This window comes from Pelodiscus sinensis, chromosome 12 (assembly GCF_049634645.1).
Source record: "Pelodiscus sinensis isolate JC-2024 chromosome 12, ASM4963464v1, whole genome shotgun sequence".
NCBI classification, from domain to species: Eukaryota; Metazoa; Chordata; order Testudines; family Trionychidae; genus Pelodiscus; species Pelodiscus sinensis.
In genome coordinates, this window is record NC_134722.1 from 1,970,865 (window position 1) to 1,996,763 (window position 25,899).

General features: G+C 64.0%; 3 protein-coding genes across 3 annotated transcripts; 2 read left to right on the forward strand and 1 right to left on the reverse strand.

Moving 5' to 3' along the window:
- Positions 1–390: 390 nt before the first annotated feature.
- UTP4 (UTP4 small subunit processome component) lies at positions 391–15,513 on the reverse strand. The gene is made up of 17 exons (XM_075939795.1): positions 15,379–15,513; positions 14,834–14,999; positions 13,855–14,046; positions 13,135–13,219; positions 12,271–12,360; positions 11,620–11,831; positions 11,113–11,284; positions 10,936–11,027; positions 10,396–10,492; positions 9,696–9,760; positions 8,818–8,940; positions 8,217–8,376; positions 3,764–3,870; positions 3,490–3,585; positions 2,262–2,447; positions 1,251–1,361; positions 391–576 (listed from the first exon to the last, which is right to left on the reverse strand). Exons 2-17 carry the CDS (start codon positions 14,990–14,992, stop codon positions 460–462), a joined length of 2,064 nt encoding a protein of 687 aa, XP_075795910.1. The 5' UTR covers positions 14,993–14,999; positions 15,379–15,513; the 3' UTR covers positions 391–459.
- Positions 15,450–22,347, forward strand: CHTF8 (chromosome transmission fidelity factor 8). The gene is made up of 4 exons (XM_075939799.1): positions 15,450–15,575; positions 19,228–19,264; positions 21,875–21,992; positions 22,135–22,347. Exons 2-4 carry the CDS (start codon positions 19,242–19,244, stop codon positions 22,345–22,347), a joined length of 354 nt encoding a protein of 117 aa, XP_075795914.1. The 5' UTR covers positions 15,450–15,575; positions 19,228–19,241.
- Positions 22,344–24,675, forward strand: DERPC (DERPC proline and glycine rich nuclear protein). The gene has a single exon (XM_075939796.1). It carries the CDS (start codon positions 22,344–22,346, stop codon positions 24,138–24,140), a length of 1,797 nt encoding a protein of 598 aa, XP_075795911.1. The 3' UTR covers positions 24,141–24,675.
- Positions 24,676–25,899: the final 1,224 nt, after the last annotated feature.

Genomic DNA, 25,899 nt, shown 5'->3' on the forward strand with positions numbered 1-25,899 from the left:
ACGGGCTGAGGTGTCAAAGGGGGTTCCATCCCCCAGTTAGGCTGCAGGGCTTTGGCACAGGGATTGCCTCTCCCGTGACATCCGCACAGAGCCGGGCTCCCAGGCCCCGCGAGCGATGGGGGCGAGAAGCGTTCCTGTCCGGCCTCAGGACCAGCCGCGCGGCAGGGAGAGCCGCCAGCATCCGGCGCAACGAAGGCCGTACTGACTGCAAGCCTGGGGCCTGCCCTGAGCGAGAAGGGGCCACGTTGCTGTAACCCTCCAGGAACGGGCCCTGGGGCCAGGCCAGCCTCTGCGGCGGCGAGAAGCCCCAAGGGGCAGGCGCCCATCCCACATCCCTTCTCTGGGACCCAGCCCTAGAGCCGTCGGGGCTGTAGGAAGGCAGAGGGAGAGTCCACAGCACAGCCGAGGTTTATTACTACCGGCGTCCCCAGCAGCAATAGTGCAGAGTGTCTGTGGCGCTTAGGTGCCAAACTTCTTCTGTTGGACAGGGGGCGGCAGCTGTGTCTTGATGTCCATCAGGGGCCGCTCCACCACCACCAGGCAGCCGTCCTCCAGCAGGTCCACAAACAGCAGGGGCTGCAGGGCAGGAAGAGGGGGACATGCAGGGGAGGTTTCAGGCCAGAAACAGCTGGGCACAGAGGCGTCTCAGAGGACACCACGCCACGGCAGAGAGGCCCGGCAGGCAGAACTGGTCGGGGCCAGCTGCAGGCGTGGCAGGCTCCGAGTTACGCCACAGGCTAGCCAGGAACACGCCAGCCCAGCACCAGAGCCTGGGGAGCGGAGCCCCTGCCAGCGCCGCCCAGGGCCAGGAGTTACACATGACTCCTGCGGCGGGCGGCACTTTTCAAGTGTGCGTGTGTCCTGCCAGCATCGTGCCCCCTCTGAGCGCTGGCTGGCCCTGTGGGGAGCTGGGCCAGGGCAGCTCCTGCGGCTGATCTCACACCTGCCTCCACTGCCTGACAGGGAAGGGGCGTATCCAGCCTGGGCCAGGCCGCCGGAGCAGCTGTCACTCCCACCCCCGCAACATTGGCATCAATTCAGCTCCCTGGCGCCGTGCGGCCCTTTCCAGAGCCATTGGCGAGCTGGGCTCGTTAGCCCTGGAGCCTCGGCTCTGGTCTTCATCCCCAGGGAAGCAAGCGTCTCTGCGGCTCTCAGCACCAGGCGATGCCTCCCCCGGTCCCGTGCCAGGCCGCAGGGGCGAGCAGTGGGCCCAGCAGGCAGCCGTCCGGCCCTCCCCTCCACCCGCTCACCTGGTACTTTTTGCAGATCTTGAAGGCGTGAGCATGGCCCCGCCTGGCTTTCTCCGAGAGCTGCTTCAAGGCCGTCTGATTCAGCAGCGGGGTTGCATCATCGGGGAGGGGCTGGGGAGAAAGCCCACACTGTCTCAGCCGCCCAGGGACTCAGCAGCCTCCCCCTTCTTCCCGCTGCTGCCATCCAACCTGGGATCCCACAGGGGGGAGGTGCTGGCTGTGGTGGGACCCCCGGGTGCAGCACTCACTCGAGATCAAAGCTGCCCGGGGCCCTGCCCATCGGCACGGGCTTTCGAGAGAGGCCGCTCACCCGTCCTGCCCACAACAGAAGGCGCCCCTGTCCCAGGCAGGTGCACGCCCCGCGCAGCGCCCGCCCGCCGGCTACCTCCCCTCCCAACAAACCAGCGCACAAACATCCCGGGTCTGCCCGGCGTGGGACAGGCCCAAGTGGCGCCCCTGCCAGCCACCCTAAGGCTGAGCACTTCAGCGGCCACAAAAGCCACTTTGTAAGGGTCACCCTGCCCCAGGGGAAGCCAGGGTTAAACCCGGCCCCGGGAGAGGGCGGGGGCTGTGGAGACAGCAGCTAAGGCAGGCAGCAGCCAATCAGGGCCCAGCTGGGGAAGTATAAATAGGGGCTGCTGAGGAGCAGGAGAACACTAGCTGCCTGGCAGGCTAGAGAGGGGGCCTGAGGCAGAGCCAGGCTGGGGAAGAGCAGGCCAGTCCGAGGCACCAGGGATCCAGGGAGGCAGCAGGCCTGCACCCAGTTGCCATTGAGTGGTCATTCCAGACTGGAATGTGCCCGAGGCCGGGGCTAGAGGGTGCCCAGCCGTGGTCGCTGAGGCAAGGTGGATGCAGGAATCTGGGGTTCCCTGGGAGGGGAGGACGCCAGAGGGCAGGGGCACTGCAGCACGGGAAGGCCTCTGGTGACAAGGCACCCAGGGAACAGCCCTGCCTCTACCCCACACGGAGCAGGGCGGGGCGGCTTTGCTCCCCGGCGCCGCCAGGGCTCACCAGCGACTTGTCCAGGATGCAGAACATGTGCGTGTCATGGAGGAGGATGTGGGCGGGCTGCCGGGGGTTGAAGGTGATGTGGGTGATGGGCGTGTCGCGCTCCAGCCAGCCCCTGTGCAGCCCATACTGCTGCACCTTCCTGCTCCAGGCGGTGTACTCTCTGTCGGGGATGCTGAACTCAAACACCTGCAGAGCGCGGGGCAGGGCGGGAAGAGGTGAGATCCTGCCCCCCGCCAGGGCCCTGCTAGCAGCCAGCACCAGCCGCAGCACACAACCCCGGCCCCGGCAGGCTGCACGCGAGGCGGTGGGGCGGGTACCCGCTCGGCCTGCTCTGCTCTGCGGCAGGGGGTTCGACTGTCCCCGACTAGCCCCATGTCCCGCCTCCCTGGGCACTGCACCGGTGGGACAGCCCTCGCCCCACCCACTGGCTGGCGCTTCGGGAGGGGGGGGGGGTAACCAGGCCACAGGGAGGCAGGGCTGGCAGCTGGGGGAGACTCTCGCTGGCTTCAGGGTGCGGGGGAGGCCCTTAGCTCTGAGGCCCCTCTTCCCACGCTGGGCTGCACTGGTCCCTGTGCGGACAGCTCTGTTCTACGCTGCGTCCCTGTGGATGAATATCTTCTGTTCCCCCGCTGGCTGGGACTCAGCTGGCTGCAGACGGGGGGCATGGCCCTGCGACTCTCCCACCCCTCGGTGACCTGGGCCGACCTGACTCCCGTCCCTCTCCAGGACCGAGGGGCCCGGTGTCCCAAACTGCTCGGCCGGCAGGGAGGATGGGGCCCGCCACAGACGCCGTCTCTGGGGTGCTGCGGGGCTGGAGCGCTCAAGGGGGAAACCGGTGGGTGCTCCCCACCCCCTGTGCCTCCCCCCACCAATGGGTCCTGAGATCAGCACCTCCCCCACCAGCTGTTCCCTGGCATGCAGGGGAGGAGCGAGGGCTTGCGGGCAGGGCCCAAGGCGCTTGGGGAGGTTGGTGCCTGTGCTGCCGCCAATGGGAAGAGCTCTTGGGCACTGGGCTGACACCAGGTGCTGCAAAGTTCCCCCCAGGCTGCGGCTGAAAAAGCCCAACCTCCCGCCACGGCAGCGGCCTTCCCTCCGAAGGGCCGGGAAGCCAGGGGCCACTCTGCGGGCAGGGGCCGTGCCCGCCGTCCTGGCCCTCGGGGTGGAGTCCGCGGTGCCCGAGCCCAGGAAGCAAAGCAGCAGGAGGCGAGAGCCAGCGGAAGGCTCCTACCTGCTGGTCCGAGTGGGTGACGACGAGGTTGTTGGTCACGGGGTGAATGGCCAGGGCGGTCACAGCGCAGTTGTACGCGGGCACGGTGCAGTGTGGCTGAGAGGAGAGAACGGTGAGATACGGCGCCCGCGGGACACAGGCCAGGCTGGCTGCAGCGCCCAGGAGCGCAGGCTCCAGCACGCGGCCTCCGGACGGGAGCCGGGCAGCCAGAGCGCCCCAAAGGAGCCAGCTGAGCCCCGGGACACGCGCAGGGCCGCCCTGCCACAGCCCTCACCTTGAAGTGCCGCAGGCTGTAGATGTGGATCTCCCAGTCCCCACCAGCCGCCGCCAGCCAGTCCCCGTCCGCGCTCACTGCCAGCAAGTACACGGCCTCCGCGCTCCCTGCAGGGGGGCAAAGCGACCGCACTGCTCAGCGCCGCACAAGGGAGCGTAAACCCTCCCTAACGGGCACGCGTCTTCCCGACTACGGGCAGGGGGGAGCCCGCTCCTGCCTCGATGTCCCGTTAGCGCGTTGTGCCCTGTGAGTGCGCGGGGCGAATACGCCGACGTTACCGGCCCCCTGCTTCCCGGCGGGGGCTGCAAAAGCTGTACGGGATTCCGAACGCCAGCCCGACCCCCTGCCGTGGGACAAGAGCACTGTGCCTCTCAGCCCCGCCCCCTGCCAGCCCCGCCCCCTGCCAGCCCCGCCCCCTGCCGTGGGACAAGAGCACTGTGCCTCTCGACACGCCCCTCGCCAGCCCCGCCCCCTGCCAGCTCCGCCCCCTGCCGTGGGACAAGAGCACTGTGCCTCTCGACACGCCCCTCGTCAGCCCCGCCCCCTGCCAGCCCCGCCCCCTGCCAGCTCCGCCCCCTGCCGTGGGACAAGAGCACTGTGCCCCGCCCCTTGCCCATCACCAGCCCCGCCCCCTGCCAGCTCCGCCCCCTGCCGTGGGACAAGAGCACTGTGCCTCTCAGCGCGCCCCTCGTCAGCCCCGTCCCCTGCCAGCTCCGCCCCCTGCCGTGGGACAAGAGCACTGTGCCTCTCAGCGCGCCCCTCGTCAGCCCCGCCCCCTGCCAGCTCCGCCCCCTGCCGTGGGACAAGAGCACTGTGCCTCTCGACACGCCCCTCGTCAGCCCCGCCCCCTGCCAGCTCCGCCCCCTGCCGTGGGACAAGAGCACTGTGCCTCTCGACACGCCCCTCGTCAGCCCCGCCCCCTGCCAGCTCCGCCCCCTGCCGTGGGACAAGAGCACTGTGCCTCTCAGCACGCCCCTCGTCAGCCCCGCCCCCTGCCAGCTCCGCCCCCTGCCGTGGGACAAGAGCACTGTGCCTCTCAGCGCGCCCCTCGTCAGCCCCGTCCCCTGCCAGCTCCGCCCCCTGCCAGCCCCGCCCCCTGCCGTGGGACAAGAGCACTGTGCCCCGCCCCCTGCCCCTCACCAGCCCCGCCCCCTGCCAGCTCCGCCCCCTGCCGTGGGACAAGAGCACTGTGCCTCTCGACACGCCCCTCGCCAGCCCCGCCCCCTGCCAGCTCCGCCCCCTGCCGTGGGACAAGAGCACTGTGCCTCTCGACACGCCCCTCGCCAGCCCCGCCCCCTGCCAGCTCCGCCCCCTGCCGTGGGACAAGAGCACTGTGCCTCTCGACACGCCCCTCGCCAGCCCCGCCCCCTGCCAGCTCCGCCCCCTGCCGTGGGACAAGAGCACTGTGCCTCTCAGCGCGCCCCTCGTCAGCCCCGCCCCCTGCCAGCTCCGCCCCCTGCCGTGGGACAAGAGCACTGTGCCTCTCGACACGCCCCTCGCCAGCCCCACCCCCTGCCAGCTCCGCCCCCTGCTGTGGGACAAGAGCACTGTGCCTCTCAACACGCTCCTCGCCAGCCCCGCCCCCTGCCAGCCCCGCCCCCTGCCGTGGGACAAGAGCACTGTGCCTCTCGACACGCCCCTCGCCAGCCCCGCCCCCTGCCAGCTCCGCCTCCTGCCGTGGGACAAGAGCACTGTGCCTCTCAACACGCTCCTCGCCAGCCCCGCCCCCTGCCAGCCCCGCCCCCTGCCGTGGGACAAGAGCACTGTGCCTCTCGACACGCCCCTCGCCAGCCCCACCCCCTGCCAGCCCCGCCCCCTGCCGTGGGACAAGAGCACTGTGCCTCTCGACACGCCCCTCGCCAGCCCCGCCTCCTGCCAGCTCCGCCTCCTGCCGTGGGACAAGAGCACTGTGCCTCTCAACACGCTCCTCGCCAGCCCCGCCCCCTGCCAGCCCCGCCCCCTGCCGTGGGACAAGAGCACTGTGCCTCTCGACACGCCCCTCGCCAGCCCCGCCCCCTGCCAGCCCCGCCCCCTGCCGTGGGACAAGAGCACTGTGCCTCTCGACGCGCCCCTCACCAGCCCCGCCCCCTGCCAGCTCCGCCCCCTGCCGTGGGACAAGAGCACTGTGCCTCTCAGCGCGCCCCTCGTCAGCCCCGCCCCCTGCCAGCTCCGCCCCCTGCCGTGGGACAAGAGCACTGTGCCTCTCGACACGCCCCTCGCCAGCCCCACCCCCTGCCAGCTCCGCCCCCTGCTGTGGGACAAGAGCACTGTGCCTCTCGACACGCCCCTCGCCAGCCCCGCCCCCTGCCAGCCCCGCCCCCTGCCGTGGGACAAGAGCACTGTGCCTCTCGACACGCCCCTCGCCAGCCCCGCCCCCTGCCAGCTCCGCCTCCTGCCGTGGGACAAGAGCACTGTGCCTCTCAACACGCTCCTCGCCAGCCCCGCCCCCTGCCAGCCCCGCCCCCTGCCGTGGGACAAGAGCACTGTGCCTCTCGACACGCCCCTCGCCAGCCCCACCCCCTGCCAGCCCCGCCCCCTGCCGTGGGACAAGAGCACTGTGCCTCTCGACACGCCCCTCGCCAGCCCCGTCCCCTGCCAGCTCCGCCCCCTGCCGTGGGACAAGAGCACTGTGCCTCTCGACACGCCCCTCGCCAGCCCCGCCTCCTGCCAGCTCCGCCTCCTGCCGTGGGACAAGAGCACTGTGCCTCTCAACACGCTCCTCGCCAGCCCCGCCCCCTGCCAGCCCCGCCCCCTGCCGTGGGACAAGAGCACTGTGCCTCTCGACACGCCCCTCGCCAGCCCCGCCCCCTGCCAGCCCCGCCCCCTGCCGTGGGACAAGAGCACTGTGCCTCTCGACGCGCCCCTCACCAGCCCCGCCCCCTGCCAGCCCCGCCCCCTGCCGTGGGACAAGAGCACTGTGCCTCTCGACGCGCCCCTTACCAACCCCGCCCCCTGCCAGCTCCGCCCCCTGCCGTGGGACAAGAGCACTGTGCCTCTCGACACGCCCCTCGTCAGCCCCGCCCCCTGCCGTGGGACAAGAGCACTGTGCCTCTCGACGCGCCCCTCGCCAGCCCCGCCCCCTGCCGTGGGACAAGAGCACTGTGCCTCTCGACGCGCCCCTCGTCAGCCCCGCCCCCTGCCAGCTCCGCCTCCTGCCGTGGGACAAGAGCACTGTGCCTCTCAGCGCGCCCCCTGCCAGCCCCGCCCCCTGCCAGCTCTGCCCCCTGCCATGGGACAAGAGCACTGTGCCTCTCGACGCGCCCCTCACCAGCCCCGCCCCCTGCCAGCCCCGCCCCCTGCCGTGGGACAAGAGCACTGTGCCTCTCGACGCGCCCCTTACCAACCCCGCCCCCTGCCAGCTCCGCCCCCTGCCGTGGGACAAGAGCACTGTGCCTCTCGACACGCCCCTCGTCAGCCCCGCCCCCTGCCGTGGGACAAGAGCACTGTGCCTCTCGACGCACCCCTCGCCAGCCCCGCCCCCTGCCGTGGGACAAGAGCACTGTGCCTCTCGACGCGCCCCTCGTCAGCCCCGCCCCCTGCCAGCTCCGCCTCCTGCCGTGGGACAAGAGCACTGTGCCTCTCAGCGCGCCCCTCGTCAGCCCCGCCCCCTGCCAGCTCTGCCCCCTGCCATGGGACAAGAGCACTGTGCCTCTCAGCGCGCCCCTCGCCAGCCCCGCCCCCTGCCATGGGACAAGAGCACTGTGCCTCTCGACGCGCCCCTCGCCAGCCCCGCCCCCTGCCATGGGACAAGAGCACTGTGCCTCTCGACACGCCCCTCGTCAGCCCCGCCCCCTGCCAGCTCTGCCCCCTGCCGTGGGAGAAGAGCACTGTGCCTCTCAGCGCGCCCCTCACCAGCCCCGCCCCCTGCCAGCTCTGCCCCCTGCCGTGGGAGAAGAGCACTGTGCCTCTCGACGCGCCCCTCACCAGCCCCGCCCCCTGCCAGCTCTGCCCCCTGCCGTGGGAGAAGAGCACTGTGCCTCTCGACGCGCCCCTCACCAGCCCCGCCCCCTGCCGTGGGACAAGAGCACTGTGTCTCTGCGCACGCCCCTCGCCAGCACCCCTCGCGCTGCAAGGCACACACAGGCCCCCCAAATCCAATCCCCACGGGATGGCTGCCCTCTGCCAGGCTCTTCCTAGGGCTGCATACACGGAGCCTCTGCAGAAGGCACATCAGGGCACCAGGCTCCCGAGGGGCAGAGTGGGAGCACACCCAGCAGAGCCACACCCCATTTCATGGGCAAGGAGGTGCAACTCCACAGCACTCGACACATCAGCACCAACAGGGCAACAGCGGAGGAGCTGGGGGGGGGTCATAGGCCCGCCAGCAAAGCCAAGGGAAGGCAGTGGGGCTGGAACGGTTCAGTCCAGAGCTCGCCCCTCCCCATCCCAGCACAGCTTGGGGGGACGGAGGCTGGAGTGCCTGGGGGACTGGCCCCCGCTGGCAGCCACTTACCCGAGTTGGGGCGGAGCGTCTGCAGCTGCTTGCAGCCCCCCGGCTCCAGGAGCGCGAGGACGTGCACGGCGCCCTGGTCGGAGGCCACGAACAGCCTGGCCGAGTCGGCAGAGCACAGGAGCTGGTGGGCTGAACTCAGCTGCTTGGGCACCTTGGGAACCTTGGTGAGGGCAGGAGAGCTGAGTGGGTGCTCGCTCCCTCGAGCCAGACGCCCCGGCCCCTCCAGTGGGCAGCAAGGGGGCGCCGGCCTGAGCCAGCGTGGTCTCACCGCCCCCCCCCCCCCGTCACGCCACTTGCAGCCATCCCTCCCCCCCACTGCGTCATCAGCGACCGTCAGCAGGAACTGAACGGAGCAAGCCCCCCATCCAGCCTCGTCCCACCCCTCCACACCCAGCCTTGACATCCCACCCGTCCTCGCCTCCTCCCACCACACGCCCGCCCTCGCCCCCTCATCCGGCCTCAATCCCCCACATGCACACATGCCCAGCCTCGCCCCCTCCCCCCGCCCACAAGCCCAGCCTCGCCCTCCCCCCACGTCTGGCCTCACTCCTTCCCCCACACACCCCCAGCCTCAGCCCCCCACGGCAGGGCCGGGACTCACCCTCTTGAGGCTGACGCTGTTGTGCTGCAGGCGCACTCTGTGCAGATGGAGCCGGGAAGCGGTGGAATACGCAATCCAGCTGCCGCAGGGCGAGATGCAGCTGCAGCAGATGTGCTCTGGGCCCTGGGAACCACACAGGGCGCTGAGGCTGGGCTGGCCAGCGGGGTTAGCGCCCAAGGGGCCTGCTGCGAGGCTGCCTGCAGACCCACACTGCGAGGCCAGAGCGTTCCCTGGGAAGGAGCCCCACAGTGGCCACGCTTTCCTGCACGCACCCTGGGGCACGGGGGACGTCTGCCTTCCCCGTGGGCCTGTCACCCTGGGGCCCTCTGGAACCAGGCGTCGGTAGCCAGGCTAGCAAGAGGCAAATAACCCCAGCAGAGGGAGCAGGAAGGGCCAGCCAGGGAGAGCCCAGCGCTCGCTGCAGAACATTCCAGCCCCCCAACCTGCCCCCAGGGGCTGAGGCATGGGCACAGCAGGAAGCCCACGTCCACACCTCAGCACAGAGCCCCCTGCTGGGCTGTGGCTGCCGGGGGAGCCCACTCAGCCCCCCCGCCAGGTAGCCCATGGGGCTTGGCAGCAGACACCGTGGCAGGAGCCTGTGGGGCCCCGAGGGGATAGGCTGGGAGCACAGGGCTCCTGCCTCAGTCTCCCCCAGGGACTTGGCCAGGAGGCCACAGCCAGGCCCAGGCTCGCTCACTGGCCAAGCGGGCGCCGTGCTGGGCGTCTCTCAGACTCGCCCGTATCTCGCTGGCCGGCCCGGGCGCCCCACCAGGCGCCATGGAAACGTACACCTGGAGGCAGCTGGGGCGCAGGCCCGGCCCAGCCCGGTCGAGTAATGGGGAGGTGCCGTCCCTCCTGGAGAGGCCGCTCCGCCTTACCTTGCTCTTCAGCTGCAGCAGGTGCTCCGGGGCCCGGGAAACCGGCAGGATGTCGCCATCCTTCCCTGGGAGAAGGAGCAAGAGCGCTCAGCGCCGCCCGGCAGCCCAGCGGGGATGGGGGGGCTGCCCTGGCCTGACCCCGGCTCCTCCCACGAGTGGCCAGGAACAAAAGGAAGCTCTGCCCACCGAGGTGCCCGCCCCCGGCACAGAGCTGGCTTGGTAGCCTTCAGCGTGGCATCCCCAGCACTCGAGCACTGGCCCAGCAGGGGCTCCGTGTGCTGAGGGACACCAAGGCCGGGTCCAGTGCGGGCAGCGCAGCATTGCTGCCTGGCCACGGGCAAGCCAGGGGAGGGAGCCACACCTGCCAGCGTGGGAACAGATTCAGAGCGTTTCTGAAACAGGCAGCTTACGGGCCCCTCCCAGGCTCTGGGCTGCCAGCGGGGCCCAGGCAGGGGCTGCCGGGCTCTCTAGTCCCAGAGCTCCGGCCAGACGTTCTCGGCCAAGACCCATCTCCTTTTGGAACCGCTCGGGCTGCTCCCTGCTGGAGCCTGGCGAAGACCCAGAGACGCAGCCGGCAGTGGGCGACGCTGGCTGCTAAGGCTGCCGAGAGGGGGCGGCCTAGAGGGGATTTGCTAGACGTTCCCTTCCAGGGCACGTTACTCTGCCCGACTCCCTGCTTGGGAGCCCTCCGCGCTCTCACCTGCGGCACTCGTGGCGCCGAGTCTCCAGAGCTCCAGGTGCTGGGGGAACTGGAAGAGGAGGAGCCTGGCCTTCTTCGCGCACGAGACGAGGCGTCGCTGCAAGCAAGGGACACGCCGCCAGTCACGAGGCCCCTGGGGCACCAGGCAGGAGAGCCCGGCAGGCCGGCCAGAGAGCCCGGCGCGCAGAAGCGGCCAGACGGGTCACATACGTGGCCCACTGGTGGGCTGGACACCCCCCCCAAGCAATGGGATTGGCACATGGGAAACCGGCCAGCTCCTGTGGTGCTCCGGACTGCTGCCTGGCAAACTCTGCCAGCCTAAGGCACTGGCTGCCCCAGCGACAGGACGTACCCGGGGACCCTGCTGGAACCGGACAGCCACGAGGGACCAGGCTGCCGCTCCGGCGGGGAAGGGTCGCCCGCAGCAATCCCAGCCGCGTGGGGACCCCGAAGCAAACGGGAGCCAGCGACTGCAGCCTGGGCAAGGGGACCCAGCGAGGGGGCTGCGAAGCAGGGCCCACGGGGGAAGGGGGCACTTACATGGGGGAAGGTGAATTTCCGGAGGGCAGCGTCGTAGCCCTTTCCGTGCATCTTCTCCATCAGCGGGCGGATCACCAGCTGGGCATCCAAGCCTGAAAGACGAGAGGCGCAGGTGGCCGACCTGGGCTGAGCCAAGGCCCGGAGCGAGCCGAGCCCCCCGGCGTCCCCCGCCCGTACCTCCGGAGATGAGCGCGGTGGCGCTGTGGGCCACGGCCCGCACGTCGTGGGTGTGATGCTGGAACGGCTTCGTCCGCACCCACCGCCTCTCCGCACTGCCCCACTTCACCGGCAGCAGCTGGAACTGGTACACGGCCCCCTCCGAGGTGCCCACCACGATGCTGTCTTCCTCCTGGGGAGGCAGCCAAAGGGCCATGGCTCACCCCGCCCGAAGCGCTGGGCGGGGGTGGGGATCCAAACCCCCATCTGAATGGGAACGGGCAGAGCCCCCCCCGGCTCCTTCCATCCTGGGCAGGAGACGGGCACTTTCCCAGCCACTGTCAGCCAGGGCGGCATCGGCACAAGCAGCCTTACCCCAGTGGGCCAGCCCCTGGCCAAGCCACTCTGGGTCAGCCAGCCGCAGAGGATGCCTGCAGGTACGAGGTGAGATCCCACACCAGTGGCCAGAGCCCACTCGGCGACCCCCCTCTGCCCAGCCTCCGCATGGGACCGCCCGGCCCCTCCTACCTCGGACACCGCGAGGGACAGGGCGGCCGAGCTGCTGATCGGGTGGGTCTCTAGCAGGGTCCCTTTGTCCGAGTCCCAGAACTGCACCTTCCCCGCCGAATCGGAGCTGACGATGGAGCCGTCGGCCAGGAACGCCACGCCCCACACCACGCACTCCTGGCTGCGGGGCCCCTGCAGGCGCCGGTCCACCAGGATCCGCTGGACAGCATGGCCTGCGAAACAGGCACACCCAGATAGCTGGGGGAGAGCAGGGACGGGGCCGGGGGCGGGGAGCCAAGGGCGTAGGGTGGGGGCAGAGTGCGTGAGCCAGCATGGCAAACGTGCCTCGCCTTGAGGCTCTCCCCTCCATGGTGATTCGCACAGAAGCACCATGGATAAGCAACCTCCCCTGGCCTGGAGCCGCAGGGCTCAGCTGGACCCTTTGGGGGAGCAGGAGCACGTTGCCCGGGGCGGCCCTGCGGCACTCAGGGGTCCCGCGGCAGTCCGGCCGGGCCCTGCGGCACTCAGGGGTCCCGCGCCAGTCCGGCCGGGCCCTGCGGCACTCAGGGGTCCCGCGCCAGTCCGGCCGGGCCCTGCGGCACTCAGGGGTCCCGCGCCAGTCCGGCTGGGCCCTGCGGCACTCAGGGGTCCCGCGCCAGTCCTGCGAGTCACCTGATTTGACGTCGAACACTCGGAGGAGGTCGATGGAGCCGATGGCGATGCGGGTCCCAGAGGGATGCCAGGAGAGGGACAGGACGCGGCCTGGAAATTGCACAGCCTTACGTGAGCCAACACAGGCCAATGCCCCTTCGCAACCCTGCGATGTCTGTGAGCTCCCCCACACACCCCCTTCTCTTCTGAACTTTGATTTGTCCCTTTCATGCGTGTTCAGTTTTTTGATTGTATCCTTTGGTTTACATGGTCGTGCCAATTTTCTTCCACTATTTGATCTGAGGAAGTGGGTCTGGCTCACGAAAGCTCATCACCTAATAAACCATCTTGTTAGTCTTTAAAGTGCTGCATAGTCCTGTCTTTTGTTTCAGCTACACCAGACTAACACGGCTGCCTCTCTCACTATTCCCAACAGGGGTGAGCCTGCAGAGCTGGGACAAGCTAAGCTAGAGGACAGCTCAGACCCAGGTCAGCTGGATCCATGGGGGACCGACACATTTCTCCCCGTCAACCCACCCACGCCCTGGACTCCTGCGTGACCGCTCGGTCTCTCCTCATTGGTTGGCCCACAGGCCCCGGCCACCTGACAGACGAAGAGGGCAGGCTGGAACTCCGCTGCACAGAGTGGGGCTGCTGGAGGTCCCATCTGGGGCAGATTCAACTCATCCAAGGCATGGCTCCAGAATGGAGAAACACGAGTCCTCTGGCTGAGTCACCGTGGGCGGGCAGTGGGAACCACGGAGGACCAGGCGGGGGGCATTTAAAGGGCGCAGGATGTAGACTCTGTGGCCTCCCCTGCATCACACCCCCCTCCCTCCGGCAAAGCTTCTCCCTCCGCCTCTGCTCCGTCCCCAACAAATCTACCTTTGTGCCGGTCCAGGCTCCTCTCAAACTGGATTTTATCAGGCAAGACTTGGAAAAGCTTCACCGACCCGTCCTCGCAGCCGACCTACGGAGGGCAGGCGCGTGGGGAGCAAACACGAGAGAGAGATTATTAAAGGCCTAATCGGGCTCATGCCCATCTGTCTGCTGCCAAGAACCGGCAGGGAGGGGCTGCCCAGATGCCCGAACTTGGGCTCCCTCCCCACACAGTACAGCACTTGGCACAGCTCCACGCTGCCAGCCCGGCCTGCCCAGCTGGCTGACCCGGAGTCTCACACCACACACAGAGCTCCTCGACCTCCCCAAGGGGAAGAGCCAGGACAGGAGACTTTCCCATCTCTCTGCTTGTCGGGGCAGCCCGGACTCGCACAGACAATCAACTGGCCCAGCCCTGAGAAGAGGGGCAGGGTCCGCAATAGAAGGCATCTGTTGGGGGCAGGAGTGGGGCCTCCTGAGCACCCCTCACTGCCACTCAACTAGGATGCCACCCGCCCGGCTCTCTATGCCCCCAGATGCTCACAACCTACCAGCTACCAGTGTGTGTCATGGGGACACAGCCCTTCCCCCACACTGGGATCCGGGATAGTGAGGAGCTCTGCACACCCCCTGCCTGACAGGGGACAAAGTCCTCCCCCCCACAATCAATGCCTGTGCTCTTCCCTTCCTCTAATCTCAGCACTGCAGAGCGGGGAGAGGACTCACGGCCAGCTGGGTGCCACTGGGGTCAGCCGCCATGCTCCAGATAGGGCCCCCAAAGCCGTCCAGGGAATACTTGACTCGCAGCTTCTCCAGGTCGTACTCGCAGATGTCTCCGCTCAGGCCTGCTCCGAAGAGCCGATCCCCTGCGGCCCAGCACAGAGCCTCGGTGGATCTCGTCTCATGGCCGGGGATACGCTGTGCAGACACACGACGAATGGATGAACCACCCCGTCCCGCCTCCCATGGAGCCCTCCACCCCAGGCTCAGACAGCCCAGGACTGAGCACCACAGAAGGGCAAAGACTCACGGCGTGCCTCCTACACCCCCGTGCTCAATGGGGGGCCAGGGTGAGACGGATCCCCACAGTGCCCCTCCACTACTCCTTATACGGAGCTAGTCACTCGCCTGCAGCCAGTTCCGCTGTACCCGTCCCTACTGGGCTGCCTGCCGGGATGGGCCATGGGCTTCTCCACTGGCCCTTAACGTATGCCAAGCCACTGGGCCCTGGGCGAGTACATGCGGGTGGGTCAGCCCCAGAACCCTGGCCTGAGCAGCTTCCAGGCCCCCTCTTGGGCATGCTGCTCACCCCTCCGTGACCCCCGGGTTGGGGGGATCGGGAATGTTCGGATGCTAGGCCCGCATGATGTCTCACCCACTGGAGGGAGCGGCTTGGCTAGGGGAGAACTCCCACCCCATAGCATGGGATGGGCTAAGGCACACCAATGGCGGCTGCCGGAGTGACAGCTGTCTGTCTGGGCGCCCTGGGAGCCCAGACTAGGCCTAGGAGCCAGGCAGGCGAGGAACCTAGCGCTGCTGGGGGTCTGGGGTGGGGGTCAGGACTTTCTCCAGGAGCCACACACCAACAGGCGCTAAGGCTCAGCTCTGCCCATGGCACACAGCGCTGGGGCTGCCCCTCAGCTGCCCATGGATTTACCGGCGGCCACAGGCTGCCCCTAGCCAGGGCCCCAGCGCGGCCCGTTACCTTTTCCTGGAAGTAGTTCGCTGCAAAGTTGTAGACCTCGAGGGCGCCGTCGGTCCGGGCCAGGGCCAGGCGGGCGGAGCGGGCGCAGTGAGCCACGCAGCGGATCCCCGCCGGCAGGTAGGCGAAGAACCGCACCCGGTGCACCTGGAACTCCCCCATCCCACCCCTGCGGAGAGACGGCGGCGGGTCAGGGCGGCTCCGTCTGCAGCCCCGGCCCGGCCCCTCCCCAGTTCGGTCCGGCCCCCCTTCACTGGCCCACATCCCCCCCAGGCCGGCCCAGCCCGGCCCCCCTTCACCGGCCCACATCCCCCCCAGCTCGGCCCGGCCCCCCTTCACCGGCCCACATCCCCCCCAGCCCAGCCCGGCCCCCCTTCACCGGCCCACATCCCCCCCAGCCCAGCCCAGCCCAGCCCGCCCCCCCTTCACCGGCCCACATCCCCCCCAGCCCTGCCCGGCCCGCCCCCCCTTCACCGGCCCACATCCCCCCCCAGGCCGGCCCGGCCCGCCCCCCCTTCACCGGCCCACATCCCCCCCCCGGTCCTCACCTGCGGCTCCAGCCCCAGCTCGCTCCGCCTCCTCCAGCTCCCCCACGTGCGCGGCCCGGAAGCGGAAGAGAGGGGAGGCGGCCGGCCGGAAGTGCGCAGCGGCGGGAGGTTCGGTTGTTGCCCGGAGACCAGGGAGCCCCCTGCGCCCGCGCCCGCGCCCGCGCCCGGGCCTGCTGCGTCGGCGGGATCCCCAACAGGTCGGGGCGAGGGGCCGCGGGGCGGGATCGGGGCCGGCGGGGGCACAGGGATGATGGCGGGGGGCGGGGGATGGGGGAGGGGCTCTGGGGCGGAGGCGGTGGGGGAGGGGCTGGTGAAGGAGGAGGGTGCGGGGGGAGGGGCTGTGGGGAAGGAGGGGGGCGGGTAATGGGGGAGGGGCTCGGGGGCGGAGGCGGTGGGGGAGGGGCTGGTGAAGGAGGAGGGTGCGGGGGGAGGGGCTGTGGGGAAGGAGGGGGGCGGGTAATGGGGGAGGGGCTCGGGGGCGGAGGCGGTGGGGGAGGGGCTGGTGAAGGAGGAGGGTGCGGGGGGAGGGGCTGTGGGGAAGGAGGGGGGCAGGTAATGGGGGAGGGGCTCTGGGGCGGAGGCGGTGGGGGAGGGGGGAGGGGCTGTGGGGAAGGAGGGGGGCAGGTAATGGGGGAGGGGCTCTGGGGCGGAGGCGGTGGGGGAGGGGCTGGTGAAGGAGTAGGGTGCGGGGGGAGGGGCTGTGGGGAAGGAGGGGGGCGGGTAATGGGGGAGGGGCTCTGGGGCGGAGGCGATGGGGGAGGGGCTGGTGAAGGAGGAGGGTGCGGGGGGAGGGGCTGTGGGGAAGGAGGCCGGCAGGTGATGGGGGAGGAGTTGTGGGGCGGAGGGGCTGGCGAAGGAGAAGGGTGCGGGGGGAGGGGAGGTGGGCAGGTGATGGGGGAGGGGAGGTGGACAGGTGGTGGTGGGGAAGGGATGGGAAGGGGCTAGCAAGGGGGCTTTGTCTTAAGGATGGAGGGAGGGTGGTGAGGGAAGGGCTGGGGAAGCAGGGGTTGGGGGGCTGAGCCAGGCTGCAGGAACTGGAGCAGAGGTTCCTGGGTACAGCTGGGGCATGGCATGAAGAGTCCTTCTGTGCAGCCTCTGGCCAGTATTCCTGGGCTGTGGACTAAAGCCTTCCCTATGTCACACTAAGCCAGTGTACGCCTCAGGACCGTGGCATCTCTGTACAGCACCTAGCAACTACCTGGAGTCCAGTCACAATGCTGAATGTCTGTGTATTGTACTGCCACACAGAAAGGGTCATTTCCCCATGCAGCCTTCGCTTTGTTGCAGACGCAGTCGGGCCAATCAGAATGTCCATATCGGAGGATGAGATAGGAGGCAGGTCATGAGGGGACTTGGGAGTCTGGTGTTTTATGTTCACTTGCAAACAGGGAGTGTTTCTATGCAGGAATTTCACATCTGGCTGTAGCGAAGGCTGTGCTGACAAGAGGCAGTGGAAAGGAGGATTATTAGTGAGCACAGTTCCCTTACTGGGGATAAGGATAGTCAGTGAAAGTAAAAGTTTATTTTTTTTTAAAGTAAGATTTCCATTAATCGAGTCAAGCGGCTGCTCGTTCCACCTAAGAGGTGGCAGCATTGCAGTGTTAGGATTCCACTGTGTTTATAATTAACATTTGTAAGACAAGCTGGACTGATTCAGGATGGAAAGTACTAAAACATCGGTTTAATTGTGTTAATTTTACAGTAGCCCCTTTCTACATAATTCTGATGCAAGCACACTTGGAATTTTCCTTTCAATTATCAGTCCCCAGTTTGACGTCAGAAAGGTATTAAGAAATTGGAGGTGAAAAGAAGAACAAGTAACTAAGTGACTGAAGGGATCAATTAACGAGGAAAAAATGTAATGAACTTGGCGATGTGACAACAAGGGTGATGGACAGAAATCTTCACGACTCTGAAGACTGTAACTACCACAGAGGGAGAGAAATAGTATAGGAAGGGCAGCTGTATCTAGGAGGCATAAAATGAAATGAAGAAAGGGGGGAGTTAGGTTAAATGTAAGGAAGATGCTAGTGACAGTGAGACGTACGTGGCTGTGGAGAACACTCACGAAAGGGCAGAAACATCATCATTTGGCAAATTTTAAATTAGATTAGAGAGGCCACTAGAAAATATCCTGCATGGAGTAACCTGCCTCCGCCCCTGGGAGATGGGCTCAGTGGGAGCAAAAGGAGCTTTCCCATTTTTAAAAGGCAAAAGTCTCTAGTTTTCAGCTGATCCTGATAAATAAATCTCCCAGACACACCCCCTCTGGCAGTCCCGCCTCTTCCAGGGTTTGTTATGATCAGTTACACTTATTGTGGCTTGGAGTATAAACTGGAGGCCCAGGGATGTGCTAGCCATTTGCTAATGTGGCTTTCAGGTCACTCTGCCATGGTCTGGAGGGTCCTTCCTGCTTCTGGAAGGCTCCCTCTGGCTGTTTTGGGGAGTGCAAAGTTGAGCCACTCCTATTGTGCATAACACATCACTAGGGCCCTACCAAATTCACAGCCATGAAAAATGCGTCATGGGCTGTGAAATCTGTGTGCAGGTGTAATGGGGGAGACCGGTATTTCTCAAATTGGGGGTTTAGCCTTACGGGGAGTTGCCACGGGAACCACAGGGTTATTTTAAGGGGATTCACAATGTTGCCACCTTTACTTCTGTGCTTTCAGAGCTGGGTGGCCTGAGAATTAGGGATGTTAAATTTCAATGAATCAGCTAATCGAGTAGTCGATGGAATTTCCATCCGCTGCTCGATTAGTTGATAAGAGGGAGGTGGAGCGCTCACTATCCCAGCTGCACCTCTGCCTTCGAAATGTGTCAAGAGCTCCGTGGGGCTCTTGTTACATTTCAAAGGCATAGGCACAGCAGTTGGGACCCAGTGCAAGCAGTCCCTGCTCGTGACATTTCTCCACTGTGCCTGTGCTTCCCCGTCCTCCCCGTGGAGACGGTGCTGGGGAGAACCAGCCGTTAAGATGGCTCCTGCCCCCCGCTTGCTGCCCTTCTTTGATAGCAGCACCAACGGGGGAGGGCGGGGGGAAGGGGAGCAACTAGTCGAGTCATTATTTGACTACCCAATACGCATATGCCTTTCAGATAGCCAACTAGTCCCTTACATCCCTACTGAGAATAGTGACTGTTGGTCAGGTTCCCGGCTCCGAAGGCAGGAGTGCAGAAGTAATGGCAAGGCATGGAATTATCACCCTTCTTTCTTCTCTGCCTTCACGGTGGGGCTCTCGACCAGCAGCCACTGCTCTCTACTCACCCGGCTCTGAATGCGACGCCACTGCCAGCAGCAGTGTAGAAGTAAGGGCAGCAGTATCATGACCCCCTCCAATAATCTTGTGATGCTCTCAGCTTCTTTTGGGGTTAGGATTCCTACAATTCCACACCATGACATTTCAGATTGCTACATAATAGCTGACCAGAATGGATGGTGATTTTGGTTGTTGTGGTAAAGGAGCATTCTTTAAATTTGCCACTAGGTGGCACTAAAATACAAACTAATCACTGCTCAGCTCACCCCTTCCTGTTGGGAATTAATGGGGAGCTCCCCTCCACGGGGCTCCAAAAGGCAGCGTGTGCTTTGCAGGTTCTCTTGGGCTGTGCCTTCCGAGGTTCAAACAACGAGACCCTTGAGAGTGAGGAGAAAATGGATCCTCTCCTCCCCAAGTAAAGCTGAAGCAAAATGCAGGACAATGTAGCACTTTAAAGACTAACAAGATGGTTTATTAGATGATGAGCTTTCGTGGGCCAGAGTAAAGCTGAGTGAGATGCTGGTTGCCCAGCGGTTCAGCCTGGCCCCGCTGTCCCCTTTGCTGATGAATCTGTCTCTCTTTCGCTTTGCAGAGGAGAAGTGGAGCATGGTGCAGATTGTGATTTCCAGGTGAGTTTGGCACGACTCCTTCCTGTACTAGCGTGAGGAGTGGAGGAGCTGTTCATTTCTGAGCTAGCTTGTGTCTCTGGCGTCCGAACACCCCTTCAGCAAGGCCCTAGGGCAGTGTCTAAACCAGGTATCGAGCGGAGAGCTAATGGCCCAGGTTCACAGGCTTGCTATATATTTGTGTAGTGCAGCGTTTCCCAAACAATGTTCCGTGGAACCCCAGGGTTCCGCCAAGTGAAAATAAGGGTTCCGCGAGAAAAATCCATGACAACATTTTATGATTTTAAAAATAATTAAGCATTTTAATTTTATTATTAATTTTATTTCAAGTGTCCCTGTGTAATGCCGGCTTAGCCAGAGAGTGGGGACGATGATGTCACTACTCAGCACTGTTGTCCATAGATTAGACTGTTAGGGATTCCGCACAACTCTTTTGAGTTTAAAAGGGTTCCATGGCTAAATAAAATTGGGAAAAACTAGTGTAGTGGATAGGGCTATCAAGCAATTATCTTTTCTAATCACAATTAATCACACTGTTGTTAATAGAATACCATCTATATAAACATTGTGGATTTTTGTACATTTTCAAATATATTAATTTAAATTATAGCAGAATACAAAGTGCCCAGTGTTCACTTTATATTTTATTATAAACAAAACCATGTAAAACTTTAGAGCCTACGAGTCCACTCAGTCCTACTTCTTGTTCAGCCAATCGCTCAAACAGAAATTTGAAGAGAGAATGTTGCCCTCTTTTTGTTTACAATATCACCTGAAAGAGAAAATAGGTGTTCATTTGGCACTGTTGTAGCTGGCATTGCAAGATATTTATGTGCCAGATGTGCAAAGATTCAAATGTCCCTTCATGGTTCAACTTCTGTTGCAGAGGACACGTGTCCATGCCAATGATGGGTTCTGCGTGATAATGGTTCAAAGCAGTGCAGACCAATGAACGTGAGTCAGATGCCACCAGCAGAAGGCTGACTGTCTTTTCTGGTGGTTCAGGGTCTGTAGCTTTTTGCATCAGAGTGTTACTCTTTTAAGACTTGAAAGACTGTTCCACAGCTCCTTTCTCTAAGATTTTGGAATGCGCATCAGGTTCTTACACCTTGGTTCAAGTGCTGTAGCTATCTTTCAAAATCTCACATTAGTACTAGGAACGTAAGGGTACGTTTACACTTGCTCCTTAGTTTGAACGAGGGATGCAAATGTAGCCGACTGAAATTGCTAATGAAGTGGGGATTTAAATATCCCTTGCTTCATTAGCATAATCTTGCCCATGCGCTATTCCGCTCGCCAGCTGATTCGAACCAGGAAGTGCGCTCCGGGAAGTGTTAGTTCAAATCAAACCCCTTAGTTCGAACTAACGTTACTCCTCAAAAAATGAGGAGTAACGTTAGGAGTTTGATTCAAACTGCTGCGTGCTGGAGTGCACTTCCTGGTTCGAATCAGCTGGCGTGCAGAATAGCGCGTGGGCGAGATTATGCTAATGAAGCTCGGGATATTTAAATCTCTGCTTCATTAGCAGTTTCGGTCAGCTACATTTGCATCCCTAGTTCGATCTAGGGAGCAAGTGTAGACGTACCCTCGGAAGTGTAACTGTTTTAATGGTTAACTGATAAGCATCAGCTTATTGATTTCCATTACGGTTACACTCTTTGCCAGCTGCCAGCCCTCCTCCTGGGATCTGCACTGTGGGAGCTGCAGTATAGAGCCAGGAGCTGGCTTCGAGTATAAGAACTTTCTTTTACAGCATAACTTGGCTCTTGGCCTCCCTCCTGGGGAGCCAGCTGTACTGCTGGCTGCGTGGTATAAGCCTTCTACTGCAGAGCCCGCAGCACACGTAGTCACTTGGATATTTACCGGTTATACGGTTACTTTAACGGTTTTTTTACATCCCTACTTAGTGCTGCCTTTTGTTTTGTCAAATCTGCAGTACAAGTGTGCTTAAAAGAAGCACGTGCTGCCTTATCACCCGAGACTGCTGCAACATGAAATACAGGGGCAGAAAGTGGGGAAGGCGAAGCAGGAGACATCTGTGACTAAACTGAACGAGAAGTAGGACTGAGTGGATTTATAGGTTCTACAGTTTTACCCCACTTTGGTTTTGAGTGCAGTTCTTCTTCAACCCTTGTACTCCAAGTGGAGCATAGGTCATCTACAAGTCTCCTCCACTTCACTCTGTCATGAGACAAAACTTCTAGCTGACTCCAGGTGTATCCCAGTTGTCCTTCAGTCTCTGTTGATCTTCTCCACGTTGTCCGAGTGCAGTTAGGTAACAAAAAGCCTGCATTTGTAGATTACACTCTTATGCTAAAGCGATTGCACTACCGTACTTGTATGAGGTGAAACAAAACTATTTTCTCATAGTGTTTACAGTGCACGTATTTGCAATATAAATGTGGTGAGCTCTGCATACTTCTGTGTTGGACGAGTATCAATACATTTCAATTGATAATTATTTTTAACAGTGTGATTAAAATGGCGATTAATTATTTTTAGTTAATTGCATGAGTTAACTGAGATTAATCAACAGCCCTAGCAATGAAGACTCTGTCTGGACATCTGCCTCCTGGCCCCAGAACATTGTAACCCCCAGCCCTTTGCTTTCAGGGATGGGGCTGATGGCTTGGCGGAGTGGGTGCTGATGGAGCTGCAGGGAGAGATTGAGGCTCGCTGCAGCACCGGACTGGCTGGGAACCTTCTGGGAGACTTGCATTACACCCGCGAGGTGAGGGAGCTTTCCTTACCTTCCTGGCAGGCTTGGGAGGCTTCTGCCAGGTGTCCATCCATCGTGGCAGGTTGGAGGAGGCTGTAGGGAGCCCGGTCCCTGAAGGGGTCTCACGCTGTGCCTGTTCTCTCTTCTCTCCAAGGGGGTCCCTGTGCTCATTGTGGGGCATCACATTCTGTATGGGAAGGTAGTGCACCTGGAGAAGCCCTTCGCCGTCCTCACCAAGCGCGGTGCCCGTGACCACAGCTCCCCGGGGCCAGCTGCCCAGTATCTGGTGACCGCGCTGATCAAGACCAAGCTCCTCTTCAAAACTCGCCCCAAACCCATCATCACCAGCGTGCCCAAGAAAGTATGAAAGAACCCCGGCTGCACAGCAGAGAGCGTCCCGCCCCCTGGACACGAGCCCAGCTCCAGTCCCGAGGACGGGGGGCTGGACCCATAGGGGCAAACTCAGCTCCCTTGCCAAGAGCAGCTGGGCCCCCGGGCGTGAACTCAATGCCCTTCCCGAGAGCATCTGGACTCCTGGGCATGAGCCCAGTGCCCATCCTGAGAGGGGTGGGACTCCCGAACATGAGCCAGGCTCCCCTCCCGAGGCCTGGTGGCATCTTGGGTATAACTCCAGCTCCTGTGCCAGGGGGGGCCGCGTCCTTGGGCCATAGCATGAGGGGGAGCGGAGCACAAGAGACAGGGCAGGCTCCCATCCCTAGGGCAGGGGGTCTCCTTGGGCCACGCCCAGACCCATTCTCAGGAGTGCTTAGACCCCAAGACACAAGTCCCGCTGCCTTCCCCAGGGCAGGGGGCCTGCTGGGCAGTAGCCCAGCTCCCATCCCCAGGAGCACTGGGGGCCTGGGCCCAAGCCCAGCTACACGCCCCAGGGCAGGGGGCTTGCTGGGCACGAGCCCAGCTACACTGCCAAGAGCTGGTGGCCTCCTGGGTCCCATCCCAATGGCCACCAGAGCCCTGGGCCCCAGCCTGCCTCCCATCCCTAATGTAGGTGGCCTCCTGGGCCCCAGACCGCTTCCCCCCTCAATGGTGACGGGAGCCCTGGGCCCCAGGCCGGCTCCTGGTCCGGTGGGGACTGGAGCCCTGGGCCCCAGACCGGCTCCTGGTCCCGTGGGGACTGGAGCCCTGGGCCCTAGACCGGCTCCTGGTCCCGTGGTGACTGGAGCCCTGGGCCCTAGACCGGCTCCTGGTCCCGTGGTGACTGGAGCCCTGGGCCCTAGACCGGCTCCTGGTCCCGTGGTGACTGGAGCCCTGGGCCCCAGGTCGGCTCCTGGTCCCGTGGTGACTGGAGCCCTGGGCCCCAGGCCGGCTCCTGGTCCGGTGGTGACCAGAGCCCCGGGCCCCAGACTGGCGATGACTGGAGCCTTGGGCCCCAGGCCAGCTCCTGGTCCCGGTCCCATGGTGACTGGAACACTGGGCCCCAGGCCAGCTCCTGGTCCCGGTCCCATGGTGACCAGAGCCTTGGGCCCCAGACCGGCAACGACTGGAGTCCTGGGCCTCAGACCGGCTCCCACCTCAGTGGCGACTGCCGTCCTGGGCTCCAGACTGGCTCCCATCACAAGGGCAAGTGGCCTCCTGGGCCCAAGCCCAGCTCCTGTCTCCTCCTTGCCAAGGTCAGCGGGCTCCTTGGCCACGAGACCAGCTGACCCCCTAGCTAGGAATCCCTTCGCCTTCCCAAGGGAAGCGGGACCCTCGAGTGCAGCCCCGGGCGCTGGGCTTGGCTCCCCCGTGGCCATGAACCTGGCTCCCAGCCCAAGGGCCAGTGGCCTCCTAGGCATGAGCCCAGCTCCCGTTCCCAGAACAGTGGGCTCCCTGCACCCTAGTTCTGCTGGGTCCCTGGCCATGAACACAGCTCCCCTCCCCCGAGGGCCAGTCCTGCTGGACACTAGACCCACTGGCCCCTTGGCTCACGCTCCCTTCCTGAAGGCTGGTCCCCAGAGCATGAACTTGACGTCCTTCCCCAGGGGGAGTGAGCCCCAGAGCAGGAACCCAGCCCCCTTCTCCAAGGTTGCTGGCCCTCTTGGGCCCTACCAGGCTCCCGTGCTGAGGGCAGCCAGCCCCCTGGCTGTGAACCCGGCTGTGCTCTTCGCCAATGGGACCCTGCCCTCTCCAGTGACCAGCACAGCCAGGCTGCGGTGGTCCTGATTCTCACCGGGCCTGCCCTGGGCCTGCCTCAGCCTTTCCTGAGGCCCGACTGTGAGCACGCCTGGAGGCAGCAGCCCCTCGGCTCCCAGCTGGTTTTGTGACTCTCCTCGGGGGGCGCAGCAGCCCCGGCCCTGCCTCTTGCCCCCACAGCTGGGAGCCCCCATCCTCCACCCGGCGGTCGTGCCCAGGCCTGGCACAGTGGCCAAGGTTAGCGCTTGGTGTGCTGTCCCACTGCCCGTCTCCTGTGGCAGCCCGGCCTCGGCCAGCAGGGACAGGCCACGCCAGCCCGACCCCTCTCGCTGCAGCAGGGGGCGGGGAGGGGAGGAAGCAGCACTGCAGGGCTGGTGGCAGGAGCATAGGCTGAGGGGGCCTGCTTCTCAGTGACGTGGCCCTGGGGTTCCCCAGAGAGGCCCCACACAGAGAGAGGCCTGTGTGCAAATCTCTTTATTGTGACAAATCCATTGGAATTATAAAACCAGCCCTTTTAAAAACAATGAAAGAAACGCAGGTAAAAAATAAATAGATTTACAAACAACGGTACCAGTCGGTGTCAGTACAAAGAGCTACAAAAGTCGCCTAAAAACCGTGTATTAAATAACCCCCGAACCGTCCCCGCAGTAAGGCTCAGGCCCAGGGGGACAGCTGCGGCCCAGCCAGGAGCCAGACCCAACAAAACATGGCAGGGGTGGTGCCCCAGGCCCAGAACGGGGCACGTGCCAGGGCCCTGCTCAGGCTTCCACATATGCTAAGGGAGGCTGCCGCCCTGCAGGGAGAGCCCTCGGCCCACTGGCAGGAAGCGCAGAGGGCTAGGACAAGAGCAAAGCAGCCATGGCTAGCGCCAGGAGCAGGACAAGGCAAGCAGCTCGCTGGCATGGGGAGCTGGGGACAGCCACGTTCCTGAGGGAATCCGGCCACTGAGACAAGCAGCATGGCCCAGCCCTCAGCACCTGCCTGTCTAGCAGCCTGGTTCCATGGCAGGTGAGTCTCCGCTTAGGCATTTCCATTAACTGGCCCTGGGGCCCAGCCCAGGAGCCAGGCGGCCAAACACTTTATGCCAGCGGCCCTCTGAGCCCAGCCCAGCCCCCTGGCCTTTGTGAATGGGAGGGGCAGGAAGACCCCGGCTTCCCCAGCAAGGTCCCTGCCCCCAGGCACTACTGAACTCTCCCCACAGCACCTGAGCTAGGGGAACTCCCGGCCCCAGGGCAGTAGCGCTGCAGGGACTGGAGCCAACAAGCAGAGGCACCCTCCGGGCAGTTGGCAGCCAGCAGTGCAAGGGGCAGGCGTGGCGCGTGCGGGAAGGGGCTGGTGTCCCCTTGGCTCAGGAGCATGCAGCTCACAATGGGTCTTGGCTACCAGAGCCCTGCAGAGGGGAGGGGAGGCCAGGCCAGGCCCCCGCTGAGCACAGCGGTGGCCCTTCCGGGCTTTGGCAAAGGGGGCACCGTGGCCGCTGCTCCCTCACCAGCCAAGCTCAAACCCTGCCCACGCCCCCCGGGCCCAGGGAGTGGAAGCGGGTGAGCCTACCTTGCTGCGTTCTGGCCCCGGGCCACACCCTCCTGGCTGTGCTCCGCCTGCCTTTGCCCCCTGCCACCGAGCACCCAGCTGTGCAGTGCGTCGGCACCTTGTCCTCACACCGCGCTGGAGCAAGGGCTCAGGAGAACGGCCAGGACGGGGCACCAGAGCGGCCGTGGGGCTGGGATTCGGAGTCTAGCACAGCTGAAGAAACTGAACTGAGCTGTGCTCGGAAGAGGGAGCCCGTAAC

Coding starts and splice junctions, on each gene's coding strand:
- DERPC (XM_075939796.1), top strand. CDS start 22,344: ATGAAAGAACCCCGGCTGCACAGCAGAGAGCGTCCCGCCCCCTGGACA.
- CHTF8 (XM_075939799.1), top strand. CDS start 19,242: ATGGTGCAGATTGTGATTTCCAG. Junction 19,265..21,874: donor GTGCAGATTGTGATTTCCAG/GTGAGTTTGGCA, acceptor CTTTGCTTTCAG/GGATGGGGCTGATGGCTTGG. Junction 21,993..22,134: donor ACTTGCATTACACCCGCGAG/GTGAGGGAGCTT, acceptor CTTCTCTCCAAG/GGGGTCCCTGTGCTCATTGT.
- UTP4 (XM_075939795.1), bottom strand. CDS start 14,992: ATGGGGGAGTTCCAGGTGCACCGGGTGCGGTTCTTCGCCTACCTGCCG. Junction 11,285..11,619: donor TGTCCCTCGCGGTGTCCGAG/GTAGGAGGGGCC, acceptor CTGCCTCCCCAG/GAGGAAGACAGCATCGTGGT. Junction 577..1,250: donor AGATCTGCAAAAAGTACCAG/GTGAGCGGGTGG, acceptor CCTGCCCTGCAG/CCCCTGCTGTTTGTGGACCT.